At 23.7% G+C, this 13184-nt stretch overlaps 1 protein-coding gene across 2 annotated transcripts in view; it reads left to right on the forward strand.

The window, feature by feature from the left end:
• Positions 1-12814, forward strand: part of LOC129971619 (cholinephosphotransferase 1-like) — a 31206-nt gene extending 18392 nt beyond the window's left edge. For both annotated transcript variants that reach the window (XM_056085562.1, XM_056085563.1), the window contains exons 7-9: positions 2401-2526; positions 3480-3648; positions 9792-12814. In XM_056085562.1, the coding sequence (XP_055941537.1) occupies positions 2401-2526; positions 3480-3648; positions 9792-9910 (414 nt within the window). In that variant the 3' untranslated portion in view covers positions 9911-12814. The remainder of the gene's footprint in view (positions 1-2400; positions 2527-3479; positions 3649-9791) is intronic.
• The last annotated feature ends 370 nt before the right edge of the window (positions 12815-13184 follow it).

The following is a 13184-nucleotide window of genomic DNA, read 5'->3' on the forward strand; positions in this document are numbered from 1 at the left end:
AAGTGCTTTGTACTTACGAGATGCCTAAAGGATACACAGAAAAATTAATACGTATGTACTGTTTTAATACTGTAATGTATTATGTAATTTCAAAAGCATAACTGTAAAACTACACCTTTTTGAAGAAATCAGTCATTTGTGTTTGCTTCTTGCTTTGGAAGCATTTTCTGTTTGCTTGAAAGCAAAAAAAAAAAAAAAAAAAAAAAAACTTTGTGCGGCAGGCACGGATAATCGGGAGTCTACTGTATTTTATATTAACTGATAATCAAATAGATAACTGAATCATTTGTTAAAATATATTTAATGTAACAATTTTGGATTAAACATTCCAGTAGTAGGAATGTCATGATTAAATATTTTAACGTAGCAACTTTAATCAATGATACTTAAAACAAACGATTTGAAAGTTGGATAGATTATTGAAATGTTATTGAAAATATTTCATGTTTAGTTTGTTTTCTAAATCTAAAACTTAGTCAGTTGACTAGATATTTGCTTAAGTCAACAGTCCAGTTGATTTAGATTTTACAAAGAAAATAATTGCAAATAATTGGTGAAATAATTATGTATTACAAATAATTCTAGAAGATAAGATTTATCACATGGAATTAAATACATAAAAAGTGAAATAAATATATTTTTTTTTATCTTACCTGCCAGTAGCCAAAATATTAATTTTCTGGGATCATGTTTAACATTTTTTTACAATTGACATTAATTCCAAAACTTATGGCAATATGTCTACATTATCATCAAGCTGAATAAATCTTTTTACATGTTTTTATAACTGAGACTAATTCTAAAAGTTATGGCAATATATCTACGTCATCATCAGGCCTGAATAAGTTTTATAAGGCAAGCAAAATTATGAAATATTTTATGAAACTTTCTTGTGGGGTTTGATTCGATTTTTTTTTGTATGTAATCTCATAATAATGCATTTAGATCTACAAATTTTCATCAGATATCAACAGATTTGAAAGAGATTTACCTTCAAGTGTAAAACTGAAATTTGCTGTAAGGTAGAAAAAAGATAATTTAGAAGCAATAATTTTACACATTCACTTATGCACTATTGTAGTAATATTTAGACTATAATGGCAATTCCCTGCAGTAACTTTTGATTGATAAGTGAATATGAATGCCTCCTAATAAAAATAAACTTTTCATTGTTTAAAGAAATAATTATCAATTATTCCTACAAGTTGAGAATCATAGCACTTTCATAGAACTGAAAGAATGCCCCAACTTTATCAATCATCCTCGTATTCTCAAATTTTTAATTTTTTAGCTATTTCAAAAAGTGATGGTATTATTGAAAATATTCTCTTGTAATTCTGTTCTATTAATAAATATATTATACAAATATGTGTATTTTCTGCAAAAATATTTTTAAATGTATGAATAAAATTTATTTTAATGTAGGAGAGGGTTTGGCGAGTGTTACTATGAATTAATATCAAAATGAGTCATGTTTTTTTAAAAATCTTTTTTTATGAAATAAAAATTTTTAAGTAGCCTCATTCCAACTATATATTTTTATAGGATTGCTAATGTGGAAAATTACTGTTCTTTGTTTTTATAAATGTATATAATCAGATTTTATTTGTTAATTCTTTTAAAATATGTCTCAGACCTTAAAATTATGGAATGATTTCTTTTAGAAATAATTTACTTATTATTTTTTTAAAATTTTAGTTATTTCTTCATTTCTTCTCTCTTTAATAATACTTTTGTTCAAACTTGTGATTGTAAATCTAATTTGAAAGGTATAGTTGGGATTAAAATTACGTTCCTACTAAATTTTATTTTTAGAGTAAAATTTTTCGGTAATATAAATATCATGAAAATAATATTTTTCAACATGGACTTTTCATTTAAAAAATTGTGCCTTGACTGATGTACTGTTGGATTTACTTTGTATGTTGAATGCATCAAATTCATAAACTTCATTTCGTAAGTTCTTTTTTAAGGTATCTTCTTTTGGAAAGGCTTGACTTATTAAATTATATATTGTCATACAAGAATTCAGAACTTTATGTTCAATAATTGTTGTGTTATTTAGCTATATTTTTTAGGAGTATTATTTTTTGAGATGTTTTGTATTTTTACTCTCTGCATAGTTTTTTAGGATTTTAATTTTGTTTAGGTAGAATGAATAAAAGTAATAAGCTTTTAAAGAAAGCATTGACCCTCAAACTAAAAATATCAGCTTTTATTGTTTGTATCTTAAACACTGTTTCTCGAAATTCTCATTCCGTTTTATTATGAAGTTGTATTTATTGAATTTAAATATTTTTATTATTTTTAATTAAAAGAATGCTTTTTGATTTTTTTAAAAAATATTTTTGTGTGTTTTTCATATTTAAAAGTTTTAAAATAATTATTTGATATTCATAGGTTGCACATATGACAAAAAGTGAGGTTGAATATTTAGATTCAATATTTGTTGGTCCAGGAATGCTTTTTCTTAATCAGTACTTCAATACATTTTTCAATGAATATATAGTGCTTTGGTTGTGCTTGGTAAGTTTATTTTTGAATGTCTTTAGTGATTGATGTTTTCTTTTTTTAAAATTGTTATTATAGGAACTTTAAACTGTGGCAATATTTTATTTATACAATTTAACAATATATTATTAGATGGAAAAAAAAATTGACTTGTTCTAACTAATAATTGTGTAATTTAGTCAAATAATTATATGCTGCTGTTTCTCTTTTATAAATATATCATCTGTTAGTGTCTGTATTATAATTGATTTAAAAAAATTATTCATAATTCTATAAATTCAGTTTTATTTTAATCAATAATTTATTTCTCCCCCCAAACTAATATTTAAAATAAATAATTAAAAAATATTAATAACACTACCCAGACATTTTTAATAGCATTTGATATAATTATAATTAAGTGAATTCTAAATTGTTCCATTTAAGTTAAATGTATTTTGGACTCTGTTATGGAACATAAAAAATGTTTAAAAAAATGAAATATGTTAATATTTTTATGTAATGTTTGAAACATTCTTGAATGAAATTTCGGTAAATGGGAAATGTGGGATATATGGGGAAAATATGTGCTGATAGAAAACTTAATTTCTTTATTGTTCAGTGGTCTCGAATAATTATTTCAATATTCTTTATCATCATGTAAAATTATTACTAAAGAATGTCATAAATATCTTAAGAGCTTTAATGATTTAAACAAACCCATGTTCAGAGCATTTCTTATAAATAAAATAGAATAAAATAGTTGTTAACATACAAAATATGGCACATATTTCAGAAATTAATACTTAAAATTACATTCATTGATTTTAAGAAATATAAATTTTCTTATTATAAATGGAAAATGCAGATTTAAAAAGATTGCCTTAACCTTTTGAAGAAAGCATCTATAGTTTTAATGAATAATGTATTTGATATTGTAGAAGCTGTTTTATAAATTTTTTTTATGGATTAAAATATTTTTTTTATAGATATATTCTACTGCTAATCTTCTTCATTACTGCACAATAGTGTGCTTACAGATATGTGCTTATTTGCATATTAACTTATTTGTGATAACTCCTCAAACTTCTCCAATGGATGAAAACTACAGTGGTAATCATTCATTGTCAGCTCCTCTACTTCAGAGTGTTTCAAATGGTAAACAATTGCTTAATTCTGCTTTTTATAAACGAGTATAAAATAAGTTAGGATTCTTGTAGAAGAAAGAGAAAAAAATTGGTGCCAAATAAAAATTGTCATGGAATTTGCTTTTACTATGAAAGGGGGGGGGAGGAGGCTGATTCTGTTTAAAGGATATTTTTTAAAAATGATTTCGGTTTTATTTGAGGGGAAAAAAAACAAAAACACAATTGAACATTAGCTGTAGTGTAATATTTTGCCAACAAAGATTTTCATATTTACAGCTCCCTTTTTCAACACATTAATAAGTACTTACAGTTCGTTTGTTTTTCCTTTGATATTGCATAACAATATTTTAAAACTACCAAACCATCTCCCCCCCCCCCCCAAAAAAAAATATTATGATATAAAATTTTTACTAAATTATATATTTAATAAAAATTATTTACTTTTTTTAAATGCTTTTATAATTGCTTTATTAATCTAAGCATAAAACTATTGATTACATTTTTCTGCATTTTGAATTCAAATCATCTGCCATTGTTTATAAAAAGAATTTCTTAGAGACACTAACAAAGAAAAATAATTTATGATGAAAAAGACATTTTTTTTACAAGAGTTAGAATTCAAATTTGGCACTGATAATGATGATAAAATGAATATAGAAATTGCTTAATTTCTATAATGAGTGTTTTATGAATCCAGTAATTATATATAAACAAGCCAGAAACACATGTCCATACTGATACTGTTTGAAGTGAGATTAAATAAAATTGTTTCTCAAGGATTTTCTTGTGACTTGTCGAAAACAAAATTTCGAGTTTCTACTTGAAATTTTAGTGGTTTTATATGATATTTTTAATTTTTTCTTGTTAGTAAAGAATAGTAAAAAAATAAAAAGTACTTAATATAAAAAAAATCTGATATACTTAGTTTTTATCCTGAAATATTTGTCTGCTGTATTATTTTTCAATAGAGCTTTCAATATATGAATGTATTTTAATTTATTAAAAAATATGTATTAAAATGCTTATTATTTATCTGTTTATAAGTGATTAATATTTATGGATGTATTATCTTTATTTTTATGAGGTGTATGTGTTTTACTTTTAAAGAATAATATTTAAAGATTTTTTTGTATATGTAAATGTAAATGGAATGTTGGAACACATTTCTTCCTGTGTTCTATCAGGGTTTTTTTTTTTTTTTTTTTAAAGCTTTATGGGTCACATTTTAAAGAAATGTCCAAAAAGTTTGTAATATTCATTTGAATATTTGTGCATATAATTTTATTTCTTCATATTTGTCTGAATTAATGTGTGCAACTTTTTTTAGTTAAAAAAAAAGCCAATAATTTTTTCTGTCGAATCTCAATTTTTAATTTGACTTTTCTATTGGTGATTTTTTATACTACAATTAATAAAATTGTATTTTGATGCAATTTTTTTGTAGTCATGAGGTTATAATTTTTAAACTAAGGATTTTTAAAAACTTTTTGTATTTTCAGCTTTTGCTTTTGAAATTGCACAAAGTTTCTTTTGTTTTCAAGGGGTTGGAATAAGAAATTAATTGCTGTCAGTGGTGGTTTGTTCTGTCAGGACTGCAGGGCTGAGCCACTCCCTGAAATTATATTTTAAAATTGTGTTTTTGTTCGAATTTACTTGCTTTTTCATTCGGAGAATTTATACTTTTTGTTTCCTTTCTCACTCTGAAAGAGCAATAATTAATGAAAAACGAAAGGAAAATAAATAAATAAAAGCATGAAAGCAAGGTCTGAAATAAATCAACATTTTAGAGAAATTTAGATTGAATTGTTTCAATTTCTGAGCTGTTTTCAAATCAGAAACATTCTAGTTTCAGTCAGACCAACCCTGACTTTAAGTCCAGCAAACTAATTCCTTTTTTTTCCCTCTGCATCCATAGTTTCCATTCAAAATCTCTCTTTTAAATTCTAGTTGGTCACTTATGAATTTTAGTTTTCATTCTTGTTGCCTGGGCAAAAGCACATTTGGTTGATTAATAGTTATTTTTTATTTTGTTTGAAAAAAATTGTGCAGATAACTTTTTAAATATTATTCAGATGAACATTTGTATAAAGATCCATTGATTATTATTAATAATAAGTAAAAATTGAGGGTTGTTATAGATCATTTGTTGAACTTCTTATTTAAAATTCATTTTTAAACCAGTATTATCAAGTGATATGGGTGAAGATAGAAATTTATGTTTGGAAGCATTGTGATTTCTTTATCTACATATTCATCTCTTAACCATTCTCATGTTTTTGTTTTATAAAATTACAAGGAATTATATCATGTATTCCTCATTTAATATTTTTGAAATGCAACAAATTTTTTTATATGGCTTTGAATTTTTTTTTTTAAATTGGAATTTCTCAATAGTTATATTTTGTAGCTTTGCTAATTTTTGAGTTGATAGGTCATCACTGACTGCTGACTGAGCAATTGCCCTTTTCTTTATTTTATATAATTATAAATCCTGGCTAGATTTTCAACACATTTCTAAAGAGCATTTTTAGAATTGCTTTTTGGATAACTTGAATGAATCAATTTTTTAAATATCTTGACAGGCTATAGGTTTAATGTAAATTGCAAATGGGGCTCTGTTGTAAATTGTTAACATAGTTTTGAACAGTATATTTTGGAATTATGTGCACTAGTTATTGTTACAAGTCACTGTAAATAGAGAATTTTGTTAATTTATTGACGATTGCTATTAAGTATATTTTATGAGTTGTGATATTTTTGGGTATCCTTTTGTTGATATAGTTAATTGTGATAGCTTATAGTATTAGAGGAAATTGAGTGTTTGAGTGCTTTATTCACTCATCCCTGTGCATGGAATTTTTAAGAATATGGATTAAAAATTGTTTATTTGTGAAATTTTTTAGAATATAAAGTCTTCCATATGTCTAGTGTCTTTTAAATAGTGCTTTTTGGCTTGAATATTTTTAAATAAGCTGTAACTTACATTTGAAGTTTTGACAGAAATTTCTATAAATGTTCTCTCTAAATTTTGATCACTGTTGTTCTGGAATTCTTATAGAATAACACTTTATAACTATTTAGCATATTTTTATTACTTATTTACAAAGTGCCAATTTCATATATTAGCTTACTTTTAATTAATATAGTCTTTTTTAATCCTTTATTGAAATAAAAAATCTTTTATTTATTCTGTTTTAATTTTCAATTTATAACATTTTATAAAAGTTTCCACAACGAGTTTTTATAAAATCTAAGAAAGGTAATGATAAATTTATTGACTGTTGTTATTAATGTTTCCATTTTTATAACATTTTTAGTTTATACCAATATGCACAGTATTATTCTTTAATCATATGCACATGTACAAGCACAATCAGTGTACATCAATTTTATTTATAATACTTAATTGTCTCTTGGTTCTTCCTAAGCAATAACAGTTTTTTAAAAATTAACATACTTTAGCACAAGAACACCTGATTATCATTTTGTATTAAAAATGCACATAATGTTTTGGAATTTTCAAGTTTTGTTGATAAGTTTTTAACTTTGCTACTATATATATAAAATATTATTTATGTTATAATCTTAATGATAATTGTAGTTTAACCAAACTTCCATTTTATTCATTATTTGAAAATGTTAATAATCAACTAGACAAATCATAATTTTTTGGAATAATATGCCATTGATTCTTAGTTAACATACCTAAATTGAGATTACCGATGTTGGATTAAAGGAGAAGAAGGGTAAAAAAAAAAAAAAAAAAAAAAAAAAAAGAGGCATAAATGACCTATGCTTTGCATTAAATTTTTATGGTACAATCCTATTAAACTGAAATTGCATAACATATTATCTAGTAATCTTAATTAAGAGGTAAAATGTTATAAAATTATAAGCTGCTTCCTGAAGATTGATGCTTTCTAATTGTCCTGTAATGCAATTCATTAAATATCATATCCATACTATAGGTTCCATCTTCCTGATCAATCTTTCTTTCAAAGTTTCTATAACAACATGTAATCCAGCTTAGATTCATTCATGGTCAAATTGTTTTTAATTTCCCCTAATTCTTTTTCTAATTACCAGAAGTTGCATGAGGGGCTCATAAATGTCTAACTATCTGTTAAATTTTACATTTTTCTAATAATTTGATTGCTTTCAATTTGCCCTTTATTGAAGAAATAACTATTTTAACCCTCCTAATAAAATAGTCATATAGCAACAAATGAAAATGACTAATTAGAGCATACACAGACAGAAAAAAATGCATGAAAATTAGCAAGTCTTCAATTATACTTACTTAAGCTGCCATATACTTAATTATACTGGTGCATGAGTATATACTCATGCACCAGTATAATGCATCAGATGCCTTACCTCGGCATCTTACAAATAATGATACATACTTACAGATGTAATTGTATAAAAACTTAAATGCATATTTTTGACTTCTGATTTTTTTAAATTAATACAAAACTGGATGAAAACAGAATGTCAAATAATGACACTTTACTGTATATTTATCTGTTAACCTAATTTTTAGAATTCTTTGATTTGGTTATTTAAAAGAATATACAATAAATTGTAATTGGATTTTCCATTCCCCCAAATGGATGCACTCTTATTTTGATTTGTATTTATCTAATACATTCAAAATGTTTTATTAATATCATGATATTTTGATAAAATTTTGAAATATAAATTTTCTGAATTCCTGAGTGACCCTGGTGTGACAAAAAGATAGATTTGTTTTTGTTTTAATTCTAATAAAGTATTTATTTTTCTAAGCTTTCATTAAGCTTCTGGGCTGGGATTTTCATTGAACTTATTTTTGATATGTTTTCAATATGTGTATTTAGTGTTGACTTTTTATTTTTATTTAAATGATTTTATTTTATTCTTTCTTGTTGGTATTTATGATTTAAGTTATTCATATAATTTAATTGTATTTCTATGCTAATTCTTATCAAACTAAGAGGCATAATTGAACACCATTATTAATATATGTAATTTTTATTTTTAAAATCTGGTATCTTTTGTTGCACAGCTTTATTTGAGAGAAAAAGATTCAAATTACAATGTGTGCGACATAAGAATTGGTTTCTTTATTGCAATTCATGGTAAATTGCTAATTAATTTTGCTTATAAAATTACTTTCTAACATTAATATAATATATAAATAACTGTTTATTTCTCATTTTTTTTCTTTACTTTTTTTTTCAGTTAATTATTTGTACAATTTTATTTCAAAAATTTATTTAAAAAAATTGTTTGAAATCTTTATCAGATTTCAAACAATTTTTGAGAAAGAAATGAAGCTTTGAAAATAAATGTTAGAAAAAACAGATTTTTGATTAAATTTTTTTTTATCCCATTTGCTTAATTTTTAATTTGATGCAGATTTTTATGCATATATTTGTTTTTAATTTTTTTCTGTTTTTTTTGTGTGTTTTTAAACAAAATCTAAATTTAAATATTTAAAAAATTTGTTACCTAATTTGAACTGAATTAAATTTCTAGGAATTGAATATTTATAAAGAAACAATTGTTTTCTCCATTCTTATTATCACCTTGCGAGTTTAAATTAAAAATTTCCTTAAAAAAAAAAAAATCCATCAGCAATGTATTTGAAAAAATTGCATTAGTTTTTCTCTGACTTTTCCCCCCTTTATTAATTTTTCAAAGATGCTTCATTGACTCTTTCATTGAATAGGAAAACTCATTACAGATTGTATGAAATTGTTTGTAATTGTGTGAATATTTTGTAATGTTTAAGAAATGTACTTTTGTTGTACTTGATGAATAATATAATTTCTGTGATAATAAAATATTCTGAGCCTCTATTTATGGTGTTTTAATTTTTCTGAGTTGTGTTTTTTTTTTATTTGTTGATCTGTGTAAACAATTATGTTTTTGGTATTTAAAAAAAGGAAGGACCATTTTTTTTGTATTACATTTTAGTCTTAGCTTTTAAAGTTTAATATGAATTGAAATTCATTTCTATTGATATCCAATTATACCCAAGTAAAGAAATTATATTTTAAAATTCTCTTGTTTGTTATGTATGTATGAACTAATCTTTAAAATATATCAGTGAATGAATGTTGATAGGATATATTAAGTTATTTTATATATATATTTTTCTGGTTTTAGATGCCTCATCTGAAACTTCAGACCTAATTTCAAATGCCCAGTCTCCATCCTATCAGCATTCATTCCTGGAGGAAGTAATTTCTGTCAATGAAGAAAATCTGGATGATGAAATACCTTAAAAGAGAGAGAAAGACAGAGAGAGAGGCGGAGAAAGAGAAAAAGAATGTTTTCACATGTTAATCGTCCACTTGTAGTTGCTCTGTCCATTAGCTGCATAGCATCTAGTTAAATTGTTTTTAATGTTTCATGGAGCTGTGATAGAAGGCTGGCCTTCTACCATTGCCATGGTGACACCTACATTGTCCATAGTGGTTAAAACAATACACTTTTATAATTTAATATTAAAGACATTTTATTTTTAGCGGGAAAAATATCCACTAGGTATATCTAGTTTTGTTTCTAGAACATTTCAATAATTTCATTTCCAGAAAACAAAATCTTTAATATATTGTTTTACAGTTTTTTAAACTATGTAAATATTTCAAAAGTATTATTTTTGTAACTACATTTGATATCTGAATCTCATATTTAAAAGATTTCTATGAATCAATGAATTTTTTTTCCATCAAGAAATGCATTTTGTTAACATTTTTATAGAAAATGGATTTTAGTTTTTATAATTTTACTCTATGGAATAAGAAAAAGTTTCATTATTGTAGTTTTTCTGTCATTCTGTTCTTTATTTTAGCTCGGTGATTCTTAAAAAAATGGTATTTAGTCTTAATCATTCTTTTACAAATAAAGAATCATTTCATTACATTAAAGTATTTATTAAAATTAATTCTTATAGGTTAAATATCAGTGATAACTAATGTCCTTCAAATTATTTCATGGATTATTTTTTCTTTGGCGAGAGCTATTTTCTTTAAATGAATATTATGACTTTTAAATAAATGATGTGAATATTTTTTTAGCCAATAATTGGTCACAATATTATGGTTTCTCTGAAAGAAAGATCCCCTTTGTTTTATCATTTTTACATCGAAAAGGAATTTTTTTTTTATGTTCTGTTAATTACTTACTTATTGTATGTCTAAATATTACTTAATGCTTTTTTCTTTTCCTTGTTGTTTTTTATATGTGTAATTGTTTAAAATAGTTCATTAATTTTTTTTTGTTTGGTTTTATCAACACAATTTTAGGAATCTTTTACCGATTTTGAACCATTTTCTTAATGTATTTACTGAATTATTTGGTGATTAAAATGATATGATTTCATTAAATGGTTTGTGCAAAATAAATTGAAAAATAACATTATTATAGATTTTGAACTTAGTTTCTTTAGTTCAAACTAATTTATTCAAAGTCAAATGAAAAGTGCTTCATCAGTTAAATCAATCTTTTAGTGTGCCAACGTTTGCTATATGAAACCTGAGCAATCTACAGTTATGCTTGATATAAAGGATTGAATGTGCTATCATTTTGTAAATTTCCATTTCTTAAAATCATTTGTAGTATATATTACAATTTATTAAAAAATCAAATTAAATTATCGTGATAATTTGAATAAAAATATATTTCAAATTATCACATTTTTATATTAAAACTTTCTGTAGAGCTTTTAGGTTGTGCTGTTTGGTCACAATTTTTGTCTTAATTTTTTTTGTATTAATCATTGTTAATGCTAGTTATTACCTGTTTATAATTATTAATAATGTTGTATATGATATTTAGATGCATTTTAGTTCAAGGTTGCTTATTTAAGCAACTCTCCTAAATTATTTATTGATTGATTCAATTTAACTTAAATGTATTATGATTTTTTAAAACATTCTTTTATCAGGTGAACTTAACTAAGGGAATAATTTATTATCTTACTATGTTATTTTATTGCTTTAATAACAACTTTTTTGAATTTTTTTTTTTGTTTGGTAAAAAGTTAGTTTATTTCTGTTATATTTTGTTTTAAAAACTTTTTTCTTCTGAAAATAAAAGAATAAGGGAAACAAATTTTGTTTTCTAACCAAAAATAAAATAAAATATTTAGAAAATCAATAACTTTGCATGGAAAAAAATGTTTTAAAATTGCTCAGAGATTATTCTTTAGTTTTACAGTGTTTTAGATCAAGTCATTTCACAGTGGAAAGTAATCTTGAATTAGTGTATATTTTTAATCATTTATTTGGCATTTATTTTTACTTAAAACTGCATGATTTTTATTTTGAATTCTAATGCTAGTTTTTATGGTATTAATGTGATTTTTTTTTTATATAATTTCAAATTCAATATTTAAGATTTTTTTAATATTAAAATTTTGATGTAATGTTTCTAAGAAATTAATAACTACTTAACATTATAACATACATTTAGTATATTTAAATTTTTGCTCGATGAAGAATTAATAATGTATGCATTTCTTTATCTTCTAAGATTTTAAGTTTTATTCATTGAAAGTGTTAAACTTTTCAGTCTGTATTTCTTTTACCTGTAGCTTAATAGTTTGTTGAATATACTATTGTTGTGTGTTTGAACTAAAAATTATGAACTTGCTAATTTAAATGAACTATAGAAATGTATATAAGCTTTCTTCTGCTGTTGATATTTATATTTTTAATTTTTCTCAAATTATTTTGAAATTGAGTTGTAGATGAACATGAGTGCAAGTTCATTAAATCATAAAATATTGTTTGGAAATTAAAAATTTGTAAACAAATATTTATATATATAATACAAATAAAAATGTGGTAAGTAAATTATTTTAAACGTAGGAGTGGTGAGATAAAAATTATGCAACATAGTGATAGTAATTTTCTGAAATTTAGTTCTCTTCATGTGATTGTGCTTAAGTGATTGTATTCCTTTTTTGCTTAGTGTTTGATAGCTAGATATTTGATGAATATGACTGGACTGTGTTTTGCAGATACTTGAAAAAGTATATTCGTGTTAATAGTGAAAGAAGTAGCATCTCATTTTTTGTGCTTTTTTTTTATACCTTATGTACATTTATTTATGCTTTTTTTTAAAAAAATATGTAATAGTTCTGTTAATTTTATTTATATTTGTTCTTGAAAATAAAAATTTATACCTAAATTTATTAATTACTTTTATTTTTTACAATCCTTTTTCTTTTTTATTGGAGTTTAAAATAAAACAAAATGATACTTTTAATAAATTATTTTGCGAAATGTTACTTTATTTTTGTTATTCTCTAGTTAGTTCGTACTTGTAAATTTTTATCTGATTAATTTTCTTCCTCCTCTATATCATAGAGGAGATGCATACTTTCTTCCTATATTTAATTCCTATATATATAATATAATTCCTATTTTGCTTCATGTTTCTAGTTTAAAAAATATGCCATCGCATATTTTTATATAAATTTGTTAAATACATTAAAATAAAAATAAAAAAATTGTTAAATACATTAAATGCTATTAGGCCTTAAAGAATAGT

This window comes from Argiope bruennichi, chromosome 6 (assembly GCF_947563725.1).
Source record: "Argiope bruennichi chromosome 6, qqArgBrue1.1, whole genome shotgun sequence".
Taxonomy (NCBI): domain Eukaryota; kingdom Metazoa; phylum Arthropoda; class Arachnida; order Araneae; family Araneidae; genus Argiope; species Argiope bruennichi.